The sequence below is a fragment of the Nicotiana sylvestris genome, chromosome 1 (genome assembly GCF_000393655.2).
Source record: "Nicotiana sylvestris chromosome 1, ASM39365v2, whole genome shotgun sequence".
In the NCBI taxonomy this organism is placed as follows: Eukaryota; Viridiplantae; Streptophyta; class Magnoliopsida; order Solanales; family Solanaceae; genus Nicotiana; species Nicotiana sylvestris.
The window spans coordinates 32,615,718-32,638,386 of NC_091057.1; the positions used below are offsets into that span (position 1 = coordinate 32,615,718).

At 33.2% G+C, this 22,669-nt stretch overlaps 3 protein-coding genes across 3 annotated transcripts; 2 read left to right on the forward strand and 1 right to left on the reverse strand.

Moving 5' to 3' along the window:
• The first annotated feature begins 3,392 nt into the window (after positions 1-3,392).
• Positions 3,393-5,609, forward strand: LOC104215181 (membrane protein PM19L-like). Its single transcript, XM_009764935.2, has 3 exons — positions 3,393-3,601; positions 4,206-4,383; positions 5,208-5,609. The coding sequence occupies exons 1-3, from the start codon at positions 3,472-3,474 to the stop codon at positions 5,437-5,439; spliced, it is 540 nt and encodes a 179-aa protein (XP_009763237.1). The 5' UTR covers positions 3,393-3,471; the 3' UTR covers positions 5,440-5,609.
• A 3,456-nt stretch (positions 5,610-9,065) lies between these two features.
• On the forward strand, positions 9,066-9,737 carry LOC138868384 (uncharacterized). The gene has a single exon (XM_070145935.1). The coding sequence runs from the start codon at positions 9,066-9,068 to the stop codon at positions 9,735-9,737; it is 672 nt and encodes a 223-aa protein (XP_070002036.1).
• Positions 9,738-18,341: 8,604 nt separating this feature from the next.
• Positions 18,342-18,869, reverse strand: LOC138868395 (uncharacterized). The gene is made up of 2 exons (XM_070145948.1): positions 18,568-18,869; positions 18,342-18,513 (listed from the first exon to the last, which is right to left on the reverse strand). Exons 1-2 carry the CDS (start codon positions 18,867-18,869, stop codon positions 18,342-18,344), a joined length of 474 nt encoding a protein of 157 aa, XP_070002049.1.
• Positions 18,870-22,669: the final 3,800 nt, after the last annotated feature.

Consider the following 22,669-nt stretch of genomic DNA (forward strand, 5'->3'; position numbering starts at 1 on the left):
TCTTAGTTTTGGGATGATTCGGTGGAGTTTTTGAGATAGTTTGAATTGAAAATTTGAAGTAGAAGATTAACATGAAAAAATGATGTGTATCACTGTATATCAAATATACATCATATTTGTATCAAATATGTATCACATGTATATCCATGTATACCTGCGTGTGAGATATATGCGTGATACATGTTTGATACATGTGTCGCAAAAGAATTTTTTGGACTCGATTTTAACTATGAATTTTGATATTAAATCAGTCCAAATCACCTCCAATCTTCCTCAAATTTTGTATATTGACTCATCTATATGTATTTAATGAATCTCAACCATACCCACTAAAAAAAGTCATCTTTTGCTTAGATTTTTGGAATTTTGTATATATATATATATATATATATATATATATATATATATATATTATATTACATCATCTTATTTGCTACCTCATCAACGAAATTTTCGTTCCGTTTTGCATCTATGTTGCTAATCGCGCTTAAAAATATGGAAGAAGATCTTTGTGTGTGATTCTTGGAGAGAAGAACCTTATTTATTTGTGTTTTTAATTTTTATATGTGTTTGGCTAGTTTTGATAAGTTTATGATTAATGGTTAGAGGTTGGTAAATTGGTACTTTTTTGGACATTTCTGTAAGATTTCCTATTAAGTAAAGCTTGATAAGAGTTGGGTGGGTTGGGCTATGACCCGAATTTTAACTCATCTTAATCCAATCCATCTTAGCTCAAGTAACTTTTGGGCGGGCCAATATTGACATAAATTATTTTGACCTACCCAAAATCCGCCCAACACGCCCATTTGACACTCCTAGATAATACCAAGAATTTTTGGATACAAATTCTTCCAAGTTCCAACTCATATTCAGAAGCGGAGTTAGGTTTTTAACTTTATGGATTCTGAATTTTAAAATAACGATTGGGTTCTAAATATGATAATTGTCTTTTATTACGTGAATTTTTAATACAATTATATTATTTGAACAACATTATTGGATTCGGCCGAACGCGCGCCAAAACTTCTTAGTTCCGCCCCTGCTGATCAATCTTACACCAGCAAGCTGTATCCTACAATACAAGTGATTTCATCATCAATCTATTGTAGTAGCTAGTAACTGTTGTGTAATTTGCTATTATCTACAAATCTTTTTGGTCCAAAATTCTTGGATTTTTTCATAAGCAGAGTAGTGTTTCACCAAATAGAACATCCTGAAAATCCAGGCAGCATCACTCTTACCCTCGTTCAGTTTCTTTTTTTTTTTCCGCTAGAACAATATACTTGATATTTAAAAAGGATTTTTGCACTATTAATAATCTAAAAGATAATTAAAGGTAATAAGAGAAAGTAATCACCTAGAAAATAAAACAGACACGTAACATGCATGATACAGTATGTTTTATTGCACTGAAACTGAAAAGATGATTTCATTGTCAATGTGGACAAATTAAATCGAACAACTCAATATTTTTGCACTATTATTTAGGATAGAAAAAACCACTTAATTGTTTCCAAAAAATTAAAAAGAACTTGAATTTTGAATTAGAAATTGACTTACAGCTTGTTTGAGTGGTTGTTACCTATTTTGATATATTGTATTGTTACTCTAAATATAATATTTATTTGATTGTTATTTAAATTTTATTGTGTTGTATTATTAAATCCATCGTTACGTAACGACAAAAAATATCATTTTATGTAACGACAGATCTGGTGTGGTGGTGTCGTTACTTTGTTTTTTCTCTCATCTTGTCATTTTTTATTATTAAATAATTATTTTATCTCTTACCCTATTATTTTATATACTTCTAATTTGTACCCTTTTTTTTAAGTAATGTTGCAAATTGATTAATGTAGTATACGCAAATACGGAAAAACTTGTTTCCTGTTAATTGGTTGCATGTGTGGATGTTTCCTGAAGCTTCTAAATAGGTAAAAATTGTGTGGGATAGTCACTTTTTAAAGTGGTATTTACTTTTTATCCAGCATTTTTAATGCAGAGCAAAAGTAGTCACTAGTCTATTAATATTAATATGAAAAGACAGTATTACCCTTTCCTTCCCAAACGGAAATACGCCATTTTCAGATCCATTCCTTACAGCTCCACTTCTCTTTCTGCAATGGTTCTGGAGTCCTTATGAGTGTTTCCATTATTTTCATATATGAAACCCAATTTTGAACAGAAGAAACGAAATGCATTAATCATATAAATTTTATAAGCCTCTTATTTTCTTTTGTGTCTGCTTTCAGGAGTTGAATTGCTTGACTTTACTCATAATTATTACAGACGTGGGAGGACGTGGCTTTTGATTTTCTAAAAGAAGTGACTTTTAGATTTTCTTAAACAACAGATAATTAGGAAAAATATGGTAAAAAGCCAAAAAGGACAAAGATAATTGTATTAAGGACATGTAGTCCTGGAGTCCTAAAGTTAAAATCAAAGTTAAGGACATGGTCCTGAACTTAGAGTTTCAAGTTCAAAAGTTAAGGAAATGTAGTCCTGAAGTCCTAAAATTAAATTCAATAGTTAAGGACACAAGTTCAAAAGTTAAGGACAAGCAGTCCTTAACTTACAGTTACAAGTTCTAAAGTTAAGGACACACAGTCCTTAACTTATAGTTACAAGTGCAAAAGTTAAGGACAGACAGTCCTTAACTTACAGTTACAAGTTCAAAAGTTAAGGACAATAGGTTCTTAACTTTGATTTCCAAGTTCAAAAGTTAAAGATAGACAATCCTTAACTTACAATTACACGTTCAAAAGTTAAGGACGCTTGGTCCTGAAGTTTGAGTTCCAAGTTCAAAAGTTAAGGACATGTAGCCTTGAAGTCCTGAACTTAGAGTTCCAAGTTCAAAAGTTAAGGACGTGTAGTTCTGAAGTCCTGAACTTAGAGTTTCAAGTTCAAAAGTTAAGGACGTGTAGTCTTAAAGTCCTGAACTTAAGTACAAAAGTTAAGGACATTAGCAGAAGGGTATTTTTGTCCGAATAATTAAAATTTATTAAAACAGTAACTAAAGACTAAAAATATTTTAAACAATCACTTAAAAGTAAATACATATGTTATTAGTGGTCAACCGTGCACTACACCTCTAAATAGCCGTAACATGTCACCCAGAGTGAAGCACAAAATGTCAAATAAAACGGTCTTCAACATAATAAATTAAAGAAGAATATATATTATCTTGTGGATAGGCATTGATGATGCTCGAAAAGCGCAAATCCAGAGGAGCAAAAAATATAAGCTTAGCAATTGACAAGTGTCCCTCCACCTGTTCAATGTTAAAAGCAACTAAGCAAACAATTTTGACACGTACTACTTCATAATCTTATAATTTTTTCTATATATAAATTATTCTCTTCCCACCTCCTTTGTTCCATAAATAACACGTACTGAAAGAAGAGAAAATAGCTCAAAGTTAGAAGAAAGAAATTGTTAAGGCATTGACAAGAAAAGAAAGAAGAAGAAAAAATGGCAAGGACAGTGGCACGAACATTAGCAGCACCGTTGTTGTTTATTAACTTAGTAATGTATCTTATTGTTTTAGGTTTTGCTAGTTGGTGTCTCAACAGGTTCATTAATGGCCAAACTAATCATCCTAGTAAGTTCTTTATTTCTCTTTAGTTTTATATATCTTGTTCATGAACTATGTGGTTTTTTATTTTAAATGGTACACAAAAGGTCAAGTCATATAGATATGTTTCTTTGTTTTATTTTATTTCAAGAACGTTTAGTTTCAATGGCTCCTTATGAAGAGTTCACAACTAAAAAAAGCAGGACTTAGCGACGGAGAAATGGAGAAATTCTCTAGCTTACAGAAAAATCTATTGCTAATCGTATTATCGACAGATTATTGAAATTTTTGTTGGCTAACGATTTAGCGATAAACCAACAATGAAGTTTGTAGTTATTTTCGTTTCTTTTTTGGTAGTGGTCTATCAGCAATTAAATATTTCGCGATATTTGCATGCAGCATTCAAAGGAAGTAAATTTGAAAGACAATAAGGTGTTATTGTTTAATGTATGTGACATCTTTTTTGCTTAGTCTTTTAAAAAGTGATATATATATGATTCTATAATTAGTTTTTAAAAGTAAAAATTGATGAGTCTGAGGGGAAGAGTGAGTTTAATTTAGTAGAATCTTTTACTTGGAAAGTTTATGGTAAGTTGATTTTATGAGTTTAATATTATGTAAATTTTTGCAGGTTTTGGAGGGAATGGAGCGACGATGTTCTTCCTCGTATTCGCGATATTAGCAGCAGTGTTGGGAATAATATCGAAACTGATAGGTGCAAAACATCTAAGGGCGTGGAGAAATGACAGTCTAGCTGCTGCTGGTTCATCTGCTGTAATAGCTTGGGCTGTAACTGCACTAGCATTTGGGTAACTTTGATACCTTTAATTATTTCTAGTCCGAACTATCTTTAATACATACTGATTTAATTTGGATGGTGTAAATAATTTCACACTATCAATTAGTGCTAATTTAGCATGTTGTGTCAAATTTAGGTCGTGTTTGTCTCATTTTTTCAGAGAATTAGTTGTGTACTTTTGATAGACAAATAGTTGTTTATTATGAGCTTAAGTTTTATGCATATTGCGATGTAAACGTAGTTTCACCTATTATTATGTACATAAGTAACATGTACGATATTTATTAGTTCATCAAGTTCAATGCGTATGACGGAACGGAATAAGCAATGCTTACATGTGCACCTAGGTCCTTTTATGGTAAATCACAAGTAATTTGATGATTAGCGATAATCTAGTCAAAATGGTAACTAACTTATGTTATTATAGGTTAAAATATATTGATCATGTGAAAATAGTTTTACATTGTCTTTTTATATAGTAAATCTACTCAGAGCGGCGGAGTCATAATTTTGAAGCTTATAAGTTTGAGTCATAATTTTGAAGCTTATAAGTTTTGAACATGCCACCGAACTCATAAGCTTGTTCACACCGAGTTCCAATTAGATATTTGTCTATACATTTAATAAATTTTTCAATATGAAATAGGGTTTATATAAGCAAAAGATAATTGGTTCTTTCGAACCACTAAATTAAATGATACACTACCTCGACCCGTGAATATGTGATTTTAATAGTGATCCTTCTGCATTGTCAGTATAGAATCTAAATTCTAAGCCAATAATTAAATCTTATAACTTGTAATATTCTGATTTTGTTGGGAATTTATTTTGTAGATTGGCATGCAAGGAGATAAACATAGGAGGATGGAGAGGATGGAGGCTAAGAGTTCTTGAAGGTTTTGTGATTGTCCTTGGAGTCACCCAACTTCTCTACGTTCTAATGCTTCACGCTGGATGGTTTAGCAGTACGTACGGTCCAGGATACAGAGATACCGAATACGGCGTCGGCGCACCCGGCGGAGTTGGAGAGAAGGGTACTACTGGTGTCACCGGAGCTAGGGTTTAATTTAGTTTACTTTAAAGTACGTGTTTAATTTGTACGTAGTCACCATGCTATAGTTCATGAAACAAGACTTGAATTTGTGTACGCTGATATATTAGAGTTGAAGTTTGGGGGCCCTCTCTTGAGTTTTAAGTATATTTGGTTTATGTTTTTTAAATGTGAGGTGACGTGGAATTGGGTAATTTTCGTTTGAAGTTACATTATCTTCAATAGTTCTTATAGAAATACATGTCATTAATGGATTTGACTCCCCTCCATTTCTCCAAGTTCTTATTTAGATTTGTGACACTTGTCCTCTTTACATATTAATGGTTCAGATTTATTTAACTATCAAATAATCTTAATCATGGTTAACATACCTTTATTTTAGGAAAAAAAAAATACTCTCTAACTTTAGTATGAAATCTTCATCTCCAAAAATAATATTAAGAATGCACAGACTAAATGAAGATAATATGTAACTTATTTGCCTACTCGGCGTAGATTTTAACCACACACACAAAAAAGGCGGAATAAATTGCTGCAATATATATTTAAAATTTGACATTATCGCCTCTATTTTTTTTTTGTTTTTGTTGAGAAATATTCTTAACAGTTGTACATCATTGGATAAAAAACATCATAAGGTAACTAGTTTTTCCACTAGCAGAAACTAATGGAAGCCATGAAGTCACCCATTTAACATGGAACAAAACTGAATGGAAGCCATGAAGTCACCCATTTAACATGGACCAAATATGAAGTTAGAAACGTATTTATCAATAGCTAAAAAAATACAGCGTTTCCGTATTTTGTTAGGCAAATACTTTAATAATATTTTTGGAGATAATGAGTTCTTACTAAAGTTCTAGAGTATTTTTCCTAAAATAATGGTAATGTAAACCTTATTAACCATGATTAAAAAATTTTGATAGTTAATTAAATCTGCACCATTAATATGCAAAGAGGACAAGTGTCATAAATCTAAATAGAAACTTGGGGAAATTGAAAGAATGAGAAATGGAGGGGAGTCAAATCCTATATTTTTGCTTAGTTATTTATGAACGAGGGATCCGATTTCTCTCCATTTTCCCACACATGGCATAAAGTAAAATTAATGGTTAGATTTATTTGAACAAAGCAAGGCCTTAGCTATAGTTTAAATAGCTACTCTCTTCGGTCCAAATAGATGATTAATTTATTTTTTTATTTTGATCCAAAATAAATGTTCATTTATATAATCAAAAAAAAAATTCAATTTCTTTTTACAAAGTTACTTACGTATTCCTAAAAAGTTTTTTACTTCTTACATTAATTATGCTGCAATATTTAATTAAGGATAGTTTAGTCATATTAATTATTTTTATTTAAAATTAGTATTTTCTTAATGGATATGCCCAAAGCAAAATTATCACTTATTGTGGACGAGGAATAAATTGTCCTTAAATATGTTAAAGACTTTTCTCTTTCTTCCTACTCTTTCTTTTCCCGGGCAGTATCTACGCCCAAATCCCTCGATACAATATTGACGATCTCACAAAGATAGATATTTTCTTTATTACAATTATAGTGATGCCGTGTATTTTAATTTTTTGTGGAGTCCCAATAAAAAATAAATGCCAAATTGCTTCAAATTGTTGGAATCAAAGTTAAAAACCTCTAGAAAAAAAAATCCTAAGAGGGATTTTGTCTTGTCGGCGTAAGAAATGAGTTAATATATATATATATATATATATATATATATATATATATATATAAAATTCATATTCAAAAGTAAATGGAATGACTTCTAGATTGGACTCCATGAAAGAACAAAAATACAGGGATTGTTTTCAACTTTGATTCCAACAAAAATAAAATACATCACAACTTCTTTAAGAGAGAGAAAAGTTTTTAATATATTTATGGACAAGTTATTAATTATTTAAATCATGGTTAAGGCATTGCTTTATGTAGCCGCTGCTACCAACCAAGAACAGAGATTCCCAGAAAATAAAAGAAAATTAAGGAAAGACTAGAAAAAACAGATAAAAATAGAGGAATGTTCATATATCGATACTGATTCCCTTTACAAAGATAGGTTAAATACTAGACTATGACAGCTGTCCTTACACTGAAAAGGTAACACGTGCCTTCCCAGCTGTAAATAGCCGTTTGGGACCCTAATTGAAATACTAGCCAGAAAACTAATCCTAGGACTGAATAATAACATTGAAATTGCTCTTCTTACCTCAGGCCCATCAACAAGCTAGACTAACTCCAATTGGGCCTGGGTTATGAAATACCCAATTTCGTAATACTTTAATCAATTAAATCTTAACCATTAATTCTAACATATGCTATGTGTCCCTAATAGGCATTGCACCGATATTTTACCAGACTAATAAATGTGAAATGTTATGATAAATATCACATTATGGTGGATGTCTACTCTTCTTCCATGATTTTTCATCTCAAATGCTTAATGACATATTCAATGATATATTTTGTATGTTCAATGACATATTCCATGACATATTTTCTTCACTTTTTATGCCTATATAAAGGCCTTGTAATAGATAGGAAAATACACACAATTGAAGAAGAAAATCTCTTCCTTTTGTCTCTATCTCTATTTCTTGTTCATGTTTTGCTAAATTGTCTTCATTTCTTGTTCATGTTTTACTAAATTGCTTTTATTTCATAACACGTTATCAGCACGAAGTCTCTACCCTCAAGGTTGAACTCCACTTCTTACGAGGCATATCTCTATGATTTACTGTCAAAATTATCAAGCCTAATAATTCTTTAGTTTTTTTCCAGATATACATATGAGTATATTCCGCCAAATGAATACTGGTTCATTTATTTATTTATTTATTTTTTCTTGTGATGTTTCATCATAATATAAACTTGAACATCATTTTTTTATTCATGAATATAGTACTGACAAAGATCGATGAACAAAAGTGTAAATCTTTTGGAAAATAGAAATAATCCTTTTAACACAATGAAAAACAGAAATAATCATGAATCTCATGACGTTATAGTAAATATTCCTAGTAATAATCTCATAGCTAAGAGGAGCTAATAAAATTTCATTATCCAGTATATTGGGAACAATAGATGTATAGACGAATATACCATTATCATTCATTTTGGATTGGTATTTGTCACCTAAATATCATACAGAATCAGAAGAGTTTAGTGTAATCGTTTCTTTACGCTATTATCCTAATAATTTCTAATTATTTATCTTCTCTGATAGTCTTTACTATGTCGAACTTGTCAAAACTTGAGTTTGTGGCACTTGATATTTCTGGAAAGAACTATCTATCATGGGTTTTCGATGCTGAGATTCACTTAGCTACTAAAGGCCTTGGTAACACCATTACTCATGGTAATGAGGCATCAAGACAGGAAAAAGCGAAGACCATGATTTTCCTTCGTCATCATTTGGATGAAGGTTTGAAGGTTGAATATTTAACAGTGAAAGATCCACTTGAATTGTGGAGTGGTCTGAAGGAAAGGTATGATCACTTTAAGGCTACGGTATTGCTAAGGGCTTGATATGAGTGGATGCACTTGCGGTTGCAAGATTTAAGACCGTAAGTGAGTATAACAATGTTGTATTTCGAATAACTTCCCAATTGAAATTATGTGGGGAAGTTATGAATGATGAGAATTTACTGGAAAAGACTCTTACGACTTTTCATGCCTCAAATATGGTATTACAACAACAATACTGTGAAAGGGATTTTAAAAGGTATTCTAAATTGATCTCATGCCTTCTGGTGGCTGAGCAACATAATACCCTTTTGCTGAAAAATCATGAAGCCCGTCCCACAGGGTCAGTTCCGCTTCCTGAAGCGAATATGATAGCTAGACGTGATAAGTCTGGAAAAAGACAGAATAATAATCATGGCCACATGAATGTACGTGGGCATGACAATGGTAAGAGACGATATAATAGTCGTCATCGCGGTGGTCATGGCAAACGAGAAAATAATATGAGTTCTCGAAACAATCCTTCACGAGGCAAAAGCGGTAACTTCTACCGCTGTGGCATGAAAGGTCATTGGAAAATTGAATGCCGTGCACTTGAGCATTTTGTCAGACTTTATCAAAACTCCTTTAAAAGAAAGGCAAATAATGTTGAAGCATCTTCTGTTAATGCTCCAGTGGAGTCACATTTGACCTTTAAAAATGATTTTGAGGCAGGGCCTTCAAACAAAAATGATGACAATGCCGAGACAAATCTTGCTTTGAATGATGATGATTTTCAAGGTCTCGATGATATTACTCATTTGGAAGTTGAAGACTTCTTTGGAGATCAAAACTAATGTTTGATCATTTTACTGGGGAATGCAATTATGTTGTTATTTTTATTTTCGGTGTTTTTGTCTCGTCTGAAGTTGTTTTTATTTTCAAGTAGTATTTAAGTTGTCTTATGTTGTCGTTAGTGATGTTAGTTGTTTCCGTATTTCTCACGATGTATTTTTTTTGTGAAGAAATTAAAATTCCCCAGTCTTCAATTGGATCCAAGATGAGTAATGAAAATTTATGTCTTTTGGATAGTGCTACAACTCACACAATATTAAGAGAAAAGAAATTTTTTTCTTATTTAGTTATGAAAAAGGCCTATGTTAATACAATATCTGGTAGTACAAAGTTGATTGAGGGCTCTGGAAGAACGGCCTTATTATTACCCGGATGAACGATATTAACTATTGATGAGTTTCAAAGTTATTCGCTAAAATGGCTACCATGTTGAGACATCAAACGAAGGAAAGGTTGAATACCTTTATGTTACTACAATAAAAGCGAGTAAAAGATATGTGCACGAAAAATTGCCCGCATTTTCTTCTGGATTGTACCACACAAACATTGGTGTGGTTGAATCACATGCCATAGTAAACAAAAGGTTTACTACTTCTAATGATTTTATCATTTGGCATGACTGGTTGGGCCATTCCAGTTCTAATATGATGCGCAGAATAATAGAGAATTCAAATGGGCACACATGGAAGAACAAGAAGATTCTTCAATTTAAGGAATTCTCATGTGTTGCTTGTTCTCAAGCAAAATTGGTTATTAAACCAACATCAGCTAAAGTTGGGATTGAATCCCCTGCATTTCTGGAACGTATACAAGGTAATATATGTGGGCCTATACACCCTCCATGTGGACCATTCAAGTATTTTATGGTCTTGATAGACGCATCTACAAGATGGTCACATGTGTGCTTATTGTCAACTCGTAATATGGCATTTGCGAGATTGTTGACCCAAATAATAAGGTTAAGAGCACAATTTTCAGATTATACAATTAAGACAATTCGTCTTGATAATGCTGGTGAATTTATATCTCAGGCCTTTATTGACTATTGTATGGCCATTGGAATAAAAGTTGAGCATCCGGTTGCTCATGTTCATACTCAAAATGGTCTAGCAGAATCATTGATTAAGCGCCTCCAACTAATAGCTAGACTATTGCTAATGAGGACAAAACTTCCCCTTTTAGTGTGGGAAAATGTTGTTTTGCATGCAGCAACACTTGTGCGCATAAGGCCAACAAGTTATTATAAAGTCTCCCCATTACAATTGGCTTTTGGTTAGGAGCCAAATATTTCCCATCTAAGAATTTTTGGATGTGCAGTATATGTTCCAATTGCTCCACCAAAACGCACAAAGATGGGTCCCCAAAGAAGGTTGGGAATATATGTTGGTTAAGAATCTCCTTCTATTATCAAATATTTGGAGCATATGACAGGAGATTTATTTACAGCCAGATTTGTTGATTATCATTTTGATAAATCAGTTTTTCCAACATAGGGGGAGAAAATAAACAACTAGAAAAAGAGATAGATTGGAACGTATTATCTCTATCTCATTTAGATCCTCGCACAAATTAATGTGAACAAGAAGTTCAAAAAATCATTTATATGCAAAACATTACAAATCAATTGCCAGATGCATTTACTAACCTTCCACGGGTTACTAAATCACATATTCCAGCTATAAATGCTCTAATTCGAGTTGATATCCAAACTGGACAGTATGATGATGCAAATGAGTCTAGGCCACGCCTTAAACATGGTAGACCAATTGGTTCCAAGGATAAGAATCCCCGAAAAAGGAAAGGAGCAAATGATCAAGTTGTTCATAACATAGCAATTGATAAGACCTCACAAAAGGTTCTAGTACCTGGAAATGATAAAAATGAAGAGATATCAATAAGTTATGTCTCTACGGGAAAAAGGTGGAGCCGAAATAACGTTGTTGTTAACAACAATTTTGCATATAATGTTGCATTTGAAATAATGCAACAACATGAGGATCTTGAGCCAAAATCTGTCGATGAATGTAGATAGAGAAATGATTGGCCAAAATGGAAAAACACAATTCAAACGGATTGGCTTCACTCGAAAAACGTGAAGTTTTCGGACCAATAGTCTGAACGCCTGAAGGTGTCAAGCCAGTGGGTTACAAATGGGATTTTGTGTGAAAACGAAATGAGAAAGGTGAAGTCGCAAGATATAAAGCACGACTTGTGGCACAAGAATTTTCGCAAAGGCCTGACATTGATTATATGGAGACATATTCTCCTCTGGTAGATGTAATTACCTTCAGGTATCTAATAAATCTGGCAGTCCATGAAAAACTTGATATGTGGTTGATGGATGTTGTCACAGCCTACTTATATGGCTCACTGGACAATGAAATTTTTATGAAAATCCTTGAAGGATTTAAAGTTCCTGAAGAACATAAAAGTTCAAGAGAAACTTGTTCAATAAAGCTTCAGAAATCCTTATACGGATTGAAGCAATCAGGGAGGATGTGGTACAATCGCCTTAGCGAGTATTTGCTAAATGAAGGGTACAAAAATGACCCTATTTGCCCTTGTGTCTTTATTAAGAGGTCTGGATCTGAATTTGTCATCATAGTTGTGTATGTTGATGACTTGAATATCATTGGCACTTCGAAAGAGCTTCCAAAGGCTGTAGAGTGTTTGAAGAAAGAATTTGAAATGAAAGATCTTGGTAAGACAAAATTTTGTCTTGGCCTCCAAATTGAGCATGTACCAAATGGAATTTTTGTCCATCAATCAACATACACTGAAAAGGTTTTAAAGCGATTTTACATAGATAATGTACATCCATTGAGTACCGCAATGATTGTGAGATCGCTTGACATAAATAAAGATCCATTTCGGCCTCAAGAAAATGATGAAGAGCTCGTTGGTGATGAAACTCCATATCTTAGTGCAATCGGGGCACTGATGTATCTTGGCAACAATACTCGACCAGATATTGCTTTTGCAGTGAGCTTATTAGCAAGATTCAGCTCATCTCCAACAAGAAGACATTGGAAAGGTGTTAAGCATATATTTAGATATCTTCGGGGAACCATAGATATGGGATTGTTTTATTCTAATGAATTCAAGTCAGAAATGATTGGCTATGCCGATGCAGGTTATTTGTCTGATCCACATAAAACCCGATCTCAAACAGGCTATTTGTTTACATATGGAGGTACTGCTATTTGTCTGATCCACATAAAGCCGATGCAGGTTATTTGTCTGATCCACATAAGCATGCCGATGATTTTTCATCTCAAATACTTAATGACATATTCAATGACATATTTTGTATGTTCAATGACATATTCCATAACATATTTTCTTCACTTTTTATGCCTATATAAAGGCCTTGTAATAGATAGAAAAATACACACAATTGAAGAAGAAAATCTTTTCCTTTCTCTCTATCTCTATTTCTTGTTCATATTTTACTAAATTGTCTTTATTTCTTGTTCATGTTTTACTAAATTGCTTTTATTTCATAACACGAAACACATATTCTTTCATAACATATTTGTCACTTAATTTTGAAAACGAAATATGTATTTTACTTTAATTTAGTTGTTAATGTTAAGTTGCCTAATTTAATATAGATACGGAGCGTGGATAAGCATTTACCCTAAGTCTCTATGTACGTACGTATTACTTAGAGAAGTAGGAAGACAGGATGTAGCTTGATGGTTTTGGGCTTAAAAGTCTAGCTGGACTTAATGGACTCCTTGAGGATTCTGATTTTACAATTTTGGGCTTTTCTATACAATTTGATCCAGATAAAGTTGGCAAGTTTACATTGTATAGCCGCTTATCAGAATAATATTGTCTGATTAATATATATTTTTTATATATTATATATTATATAATATATATATATATATATATATATATATATATATATATATATATATATATATATATATATATATATATATAATTTAATAATAATTTATATAAATATTTTGTATATTTGACTAGTGAATGTAATTATTTTAAAATTTTGGGCTTTTCTATACAATTGATCTAGATAATTTGGGGGGGGGGGGGGGAGAATCATAAATAGCTAGATTTACAAGTAGTAATTAAAAAAAAGTAATCGAAATCTAGCATTTTTCTCGTAAAAAGATAAAATTCGAACAAAAACACCTTTAAAAATCGAGATTTACTAGTCCAATTAATCATGACTTGGGCCACGTAGAACCCATTAAAGGGGAAACATTCCTTATTTAAAATTTAATTTCTTGAATGTGGGGCTTCTTGCGGAAAATCTGAATAAACAAATTAACATGATTGAAATTTTTCTATTTGGATTGTGTTAGGTCTAATTCCTAGTCGGATCACAAATATCGAGCGTCAAATGAGAAACGAAAAAAAAGGCACGAACCCAAGACTCATGTTAATTAAGACTATAGGGATGTCATTGTATCTCACCACAACCCTTGTACTAGCATGTATTCACTTAGCACTACTGCAGCCGTTTTACATTTAATCAACCTTTTAATCCTTGTATAAGGTCATGTCAATTTTCCTAAAACGAAAAACTTTCGCATGTTGTTACATTAACGAAAAACTTATATGAGACCTCACTTTTATTCATTTTTTTAAAAAACTTTCTTCTAAAAGAGATGAAACTTCTAACATAGGGAAGGTATACAGGGGCGGATCTATAACGCCATTAATGATGCACGTGAACCTATGATCTCAAGGTTTTTTTTTGGTAATAAATGTGAAATATTACAACCAAATTGATACACCTAAAGATCAAACCACCTTCTAGGAAGGGTGCTTGAGACTTCTAGGCCTCAACTGGGGAAAAACTAATTACATAATCTCGGTATTAATATTTGACAACCTCGAGCTCTCTTTGTATCTTGTATCATATCTAGTCTATGCCTAGTTTTCTTTTGCATCTGCTCTGTAACAAAACTAATGTTACATTTATATTTCGAAACAACTTCTAATTCCTGGCCTGCCATGCATGGTATATCATCGCTCCCCTGACTGTCATGATCACATCCTTCTTTATTTGCCTCCAGTGCCTTCTCTTGACCCAGCTTATCGTTTGTCTCGCCCCATAGCTTTGCAACTGAATTCCTAGCCATGCTGACAGCTCTTCTCTTAATTCAGTAATCCATGAACATTCAACAAATATATGTTTTTGAGTTTCAGTCAGCCCCTCTTCGCATAAGTAGCATGCATCATCATGGTCTCACTATTACACTAGGTGTGTTATGTACTTATTTTTTAGAATTAATCTAATATTATCTGTTAGTATTTATACTCTAGAAAGATTGAATGATGCACTTGGTTGAATATTGAGTTATTTACCTTAAGGAACAAGCATTCTCACTTTGTATTTTTTTTTTTTTTTTACTTTTTATGTGGTGCACCTGTGTTAAAAGAACCCGAGATCCGCCCCTGGTGGTACAATAAACTTGGCATTTTGAAAGGAACGAAAAGTTTCTCGTCATGGACATAATTCATTCTGTTTAGCACAATATATGCCATCACCTATATATTCTTCTTAAGTAGGTATAAGGTCGATTTTGTGTCTTCAAACCGCAGGTGCTGGCGAGCACTTCAATATAATTATGAAATATATTGACTCGCATATGATGTTTATATGGAATCAAGTAAATTAACTTAAAGAATTACATGTTAAAGTAAGAATACATCACTTAATCGTGATAAAACCATATACAGAACATATATCTTGCATTTTTTTGTTTGGTGCAAATATCAAGTGCATATAATTTTTTTCTACCGGATAAGGATTAATATATATATATATCCTCCCTCTTTTTGTAGGATTACATATCACAGCGGAAGCAATTATATATATATCCTCCCTCTTTTTGTAGGATTACATATCGCAGCGGAAGCAATTACAGTGTCATATTCATGTGTGAATTAAACAATTAGTACATATGGATATTAATCGAGTTACCTCTTGAAGCGTGAACAAAGTAGATTGATCTCGGTCTCCAGTTCCAGAGTTGCAAGACCGCAATCTCAGCAAAAACTTCCACAGTCTTCTACCGTGTTACCCAAATAATATCCAGAAAGAGAGAATTTCATATGGGCGAAATTCCAAGGAGGAAAACGTATAAAACCAGTACAAAAAAATGGCCAGCCCTATATTGAATATATATAGCCACATTTTTTTGGTTAAAACACTTTTCCAATACATGTTAGGTTTTCTTCCTTCACTGAGGAAAGATTTCCTTTATTTCCTATTACTTAGGCATGGTAGGGACCACAAAATTTAATTAACAAGTCTTCTTATTATGGAATTAATTTCGAAATTAATTTCTACCATAATAATTACGAATTATTCCACTAAAAATTCGTAATTGCACTCCTTAATTCAATATCGAAATTCTTCCAAAAAATCTTATTTAACTCCCTATGTTAAGATTCAGATACTAACTAATCAAATTAAATTACTGACAATTTAATTTATTGATTACTTCCTTTAGACTTTCGCTTAACTTATTTCATGTGTCAAATACAAAATTCACTAGCTGGGTTTACACATAAAAACTTATAAGCTTTCATAAAGGAGTATCATCAATCTTTAAATCGAGACATTGATTCTATCAACGAATTATTACTTTGCCAATGTATATCATTATTGTCCAATTTTACCAAGCTTATTGGCCCATGAAAGAATCTCGCCTTTTAATAAATCAACAAAATAAATGACACACAGAACTAATAATTATATCAAGATTAATAGTATAAGTACATTGAATGGACTGGAGAAATTATTTTATTAAGTGTATAAAATATTTATCTCTACTTGATTCGTTCAATATATACAAAATGTACTAGCACAATAAGTTGGAATTAAACCATTCCCATAATCAAGATAAATTACATTTAATCTTGTGCTACAACCATTCCGATGGTTTGTCCAATTCCATCATTAGATTGTGAACATAAACTTTATAACTTATAAGAACCGATGATTTAATCTTCCGTGTATAAGCTAAAATCTATACACTAAATCATCTACTATATAAGCAATAGACACACAAACAAATACTTGATCTATTTAAAATAAAACTTTTTTGAATTGAATAAATAAATAAATAATAATTCCATAAAGAATACTATAACAATAATACGCATGGTTTATAGTATATCCTAACAATCTCCCACTTAGACTCATAACCATGCATCTACAATTCTAATACTCATTCCGTCTACATGCCTATCAAAAGTCTTCTGTGGCAAGCTCTTAGTAAACGGGTCCGCCAAGTTATTCTTCGATGCAATCTTGGTGACTACTACATCCCCTCTTTGCACTATCTCACGAATTAAAATAATGTTTATGCTCAATGTGCTTTGCTCTTTGTGGCTTCGTGGTCCTTCGAATTTGCAACCAAACCACTATTATCAAAATAAAGTGTTATTGGTGTTTGAATCGAGGGAACCACACCCAACTCTCTTAGGAAGTTCCCGAGCCAAACCGCCTCTTTGGCTGCCTCAGAGGCAGCCACATATTCTGCTTCCATGGTGGAATCAACAACATAAGTTTGCTTGATGCTCCTCCTACTTATGGCTCCACCTCCCAGAGTAAACACATTTCCTGAGGTAGACTTTCTAGAATCTCTATCTGATTGGAAATCCGAATCAGTGTACCTAATAGGCACAAGGTCATCCGAATAGTAGACTAGCATGTATTCCCTAGTCCTTTTCAGGTACTTGATTATATGCTTAACCGCTGTCCAACACTCCTTCCCAGGATTATACTGAAATATGCTAACAATGCCAACGTCAAATCAGATATCAGGTCAAATACATAACATAGCATACATTAGACTCCCCACAGCAGATGCATAGGGGACCACCTTGATCTTTTCTATCTCTTCATCAGTTTTAGGAGACTGATCTTTAGATAGAGAAATTCTATGCCTGAAAGGGAGAAGTCCTTTCTTGGAATATGCTAAACTTGGAGAGTATTGTATCAATATAAAGAGTCTGGGATAAGCCTAATATCCTTTTCTTGCGATCTCGTAAGAGCTTGATTCCAAGGATACGAGCCGCTTCTTCCAAAACTTTCATATGAAAGTGCATGGACAACTACTGTTTAATTGAACCCAACATGTACACATTATTTTCTATAAGCAATATGTCATCTACATATAAGATTAGAAACACCACTTTGTCCTCATCCCATGTTTTGTATACACAAGACTCGTTAAGACACTGATCAAAACCAAAAGTTTTGATCGCCTTGTCAAAATAAGTGTTCCATGCCCTAGATGCCTGTTTCAGTCCATAAATGGACCTTTTAAGCTTGCACAACATGTGTTTTTTGCCACTTTCCACAAAACCGTCTGGTTGCATCATATAGATGCACTCATCAAGACTTCCATTAAGGAAAGTTATTTTGACATTCATTTGCCAAATCTCATAATCATAATGAGCAGCAATGGATAAGAGAATACTTATAGACTTAAGCATGGCTACCGGCGAGAAGGTTTCTCATAATTGATCCCTTCTTTCTGAGTAAACCCTTTCACTACAACCCTTGCTTTAAAAGTTTGCACTTTTCCGTTTACACCTCTATTTTTCTTATAGATTCACTTGCATCCAATGGGTTTAACCCCATCAGGTGGTTCTATAAGATCCCAGACTTGATTAGAGTACATAAACCCTATCTCTGATTTCATAGCAACAACCCACTTATCGGCATCTTTATCATGTAGTGCTTGGTCGTAATTGACAGGTTCGGAAGTAGGCTCCTCAGGGATCCTATCATATGATTCTCCCAAGAGCGTTTAAAAATCTGGATGTCTTATTTCTCACCCACTATGACTACGCACTACATCAGTTACAATTACACTATTTTGATTTTCTGGTTGAACCACATCATTATCAGGAACCTGAGTCTCCATGCTATCCACATGAATATCAACGACTTCTTCCTGTTGTGCAGTCTGCTCAACATAACTCCCATTACTTTGTGGTGGTATGACTTTGGGCACTTGTTCACGTGGGACATCAAGTCTATTGATATTTCTCCCACTAGTAAAATGCAATGGTATGTCAAAATTGACTTTTGGGGTTTGCATCTGGTCGTTTTGTTTTTCAGATGACTGAGTTTCCATTCTTTTTGCCGAGTTCCTATAAAACCAGTTTACTTCTAGGAACATGGTTCATCAAATAGTCCTCTTCAAGAAACTTGGCATTTTTGCTAAGAATTATCTTCTTTATTTTAGGACAATAGAATAAACCACCTTTCGTCCCTTTTGGATAACCTACAAATATGCATACATCCGTTCTCGCCTCCAATTTATCTGTTTTCCCTTTTAGCATATGTGCCGGACAACCCCAGACTCGAATATGCCTTAGACTAGGCTTGTTCCTAGTCCACAATTCTGTAGGGGTCAAAGGTACTGACTTTGAAGGAACTAAATTCAGAACGTAATTCGCTATTTCTAAGGCATGTCCCCAAAAGGACGAAGGCAAATTGGAATAACTCATCATTGATCTAACCATTTCCATAAGAGTCCTATTTCTTCTTCCAGTTACACCATTTTGTTGCGGAGTTCCACATGCAGATAATTGAGATGTACTTCCACATTCTGATAAATAACTAATGAATTCCGCAGAGAGGTACTCCCTACCACGATCAGATCGTAGTGTCTTGATATATTTATTGTGTCGCTTTTCAGTCTCAGTCTTAAACTCTTTGAACTTTTCAAAACATTCAGACTTTTGATGCAACAAATAAATATGTCCATATTTTGAGTAATCATCTATGAAAGTCACAAAATACTCAAAACCACCTCTTGCTTAGACATTCATTGGACCACACAAATCAGAATGAATTAACTCTAATTTATCACTTGCTCGATTTCCCTTTGAAGGGAAATTTCATTTTGTCATTTTTCCTTCTAAACATGATTCACAAGTTGGCAGTGCCTCCACTTTTAATGAACTTAAAGGTCCATCCTTAACCAACCTTGAAATTCTGTTTAGATTTATATGACCCAAATGCAAGTGCAATAAATATGTTTCACTCAAATCAAAAGAAAGTTTTCTCTTATTTGGTAAATCAACATAGTTCAATTCTTTAGGTTGTAATAGTTTAGGAATAGAGTCAACAATAAAAAGACCATTAATCAATGTAGCTGAAGAGAGATAATTTCTATTATGACTAATAACACATTTATCAATATCATGAAAATTAATGTCATAACCATCTCTCATAGCACTAGAAATCGAAATTAAATTCCTTCTAACGGAAGGTACATTTAATGTGTCCTTTAAACCTAAAACTCTATCACTACCAAACAAAATACTAATATTTTCTAATGCTAAAGATGGGGCTGTCGTACCATCTGCTTGATAAACATTGATTTCTCCTCTATTTAGCAACCGCATTACCTGAAACCCCTGCAAATGAGTGTAGACATGATTAGTGGCTCTCGAATCTACACACCATGACATGGTAGAAACAACTGCTAAAAGAGTTTTAACAACAAGTAGATGTAAATAAGCTGGTTTATTTTTCAGCTTGGTCAGATAAGTCAGACACTGCTTCTTATGATGCCCAGGTTGTTTGTAGTGATAACACTTGCCCTTAGCCTTTTTCACACCAGCTGTTGCGCCACCAACAAAGATTTTTTGAGCCTTTTTCTTCTTTTGCCCGCCTTCCGGCTTAGAAGAAGAACCTTCCTCAAAATTCAATGCCACAGGAGGAGCTTGTTACTTAATAATAGTCTCTGCCGACCGCAGCTCATTCAACAATTTCGCAAGTCACAAATTCATTTTCCTCATGTTATAATTCAGGCGAAACTGCTGAAAACTGTTAGTTAGAGTGTGCAAGGTCATTTCAACCTGCGTATCCTTATCAATGTTAGCTCCAAAGACCTTCAGTTCATTAGAAGACTCATCATATTCAGAACATGGTCCCTAACAAATGAACCTTCAACCATTTTGGTATTCAGAAGAGCTTTCATGGCAGCCTGCTTAGCCGCACGATTCTGATCTCCAAACATTTCTTTGAGATTTTCCAGAATGTCATAAGCAGACTCCATAGACTGATGATGATGTTGCAGAATATTTGACATAGATGCTAGAATGTAAAACCGCACCATCTCATTAGCCTTAACCCATTTTCGGTAAGCCTTTTGTTCATCATCCGTTGCATCATCTCCAGGTTTTTCTGGACACACCTCATCGAGCACAAATTTGTACTCTTCAGCAATTAGGACAATATCCAAGTTTCATTTCCAATCAACATAATTCGGACCCTCAGGTTTGTTTTGAGTAAGAATAACATTAAGGGAACTGAAAGAAGTCATTGTTAATTTGAGAGACAATTAAATAAATAGATCAAAATCAGTCATGTATTATTTGAATATTAATATTCAAAACACACTACATATATAATCTATGCACCTTGAACAACAAATTTTGATGGAAAAAGAGCTATTCTTGCAATATATATATAATGACAGATTATTCACTCCATGAATTTAAACAGGCCATGTTCAGATGGAGAGTAAACTGTTAATTTAATTCAAGTGAATATCAACATTCAATATATATACTAGTCCCATTGAACCAACATGTATACTCAGATTGAGAGTAAATACAAATAATCAACAACTAGTATAACCTAGTGATTATCCATAATGAGTTTATCCGATATGGAAGAAGACCTATGTCAACGTGTAAAAATATTATATCACTATAATTTAACCCTAGAGTCCATAGGAAACGATCCCTAACACCACTGGATTAAAAACAACTCAAAATATTTTTTGAAAAATTTCCAGAAAATTAAAAAACGTCCAAAACACCATCTAAACAACCTCGAAATCCCAAAAACGGCTTACATCATAAGCAAAGCTGATGCGTATTTCTCATTGGGCCGTTTCGCATGGACATACCAAGTTTCAGGTCAATCAAAGTCCGTCAACATGTTGACCTCCGATTTTCTGGCCAATTCAGCCAAATAGTGACTTTTGCGTTTTTCATGGATTAATGTAATTTTCAGATTATTCTAATCAAATATCATCAACAATAAGCAGATATTACATGATTTTCAGAATAATCATAATACTCAGAACAAATATTCATGCTAAAAAAACAATGCAGTTTTATAGAAAAACAATATTTGCATGTAATTCAAACTTGCATATTAACATGATACTAATTTTTATTGTTCATCCTAATCATTTAATTAGACGTGAGTAGGCTCTGATACTAATTGTTGAATTACATGTCGCAACAGAAGTAATTACAATATCATATTCACGTGTGAATTAAACAATTAGCACATACGGAGATTATTCGAGTTACCTCTTGAAGCGTGAACAATGAAGATTGATCTCAGTCTCCAGTTCCAGAGTTGCAAGACCGCGATCTCAGCAAAAACTTCCATAGTCTTCTACCGTGTTACCCAAACAATATCCGAAAAGAAAGAATTTTGGGTGGGCGAAATTCCAAGGAGGAAAACGTGTAAAACCAGTGCAAAAAACGGCCAGCCCTATATTGAATATATATAGCCACGTTTTTTTGGTTAAAACCCCTTTTCAAAACCTGTTAAGTTTTCTTCTTCCACTAAGGAAAGGTTTCCTCTATTTTCTATTATTTAGGCACGGTAGAGACCACATAATTTAATTAACAAGGCTTCTTATTATGAAATTAATTTCGAAATTTTGACATTAATTTCTACCATAATAAATTACGAATTATTCCACTAAAAATTCGTAATTGCACTCCTTCGTTCAATTTTGGAATTCTTCCAAAAAATCTTATTTAGCTCCCCATGTTAAGATTCAGATTCTAACCAATCAAATTAAATTACTGACAATTTAATTTATTGATTACTTCCTTTAGACTTTCGCTTAACTTATTTCATGTGTCGGATACAAAATCCAGTTGTCGGGTTTAC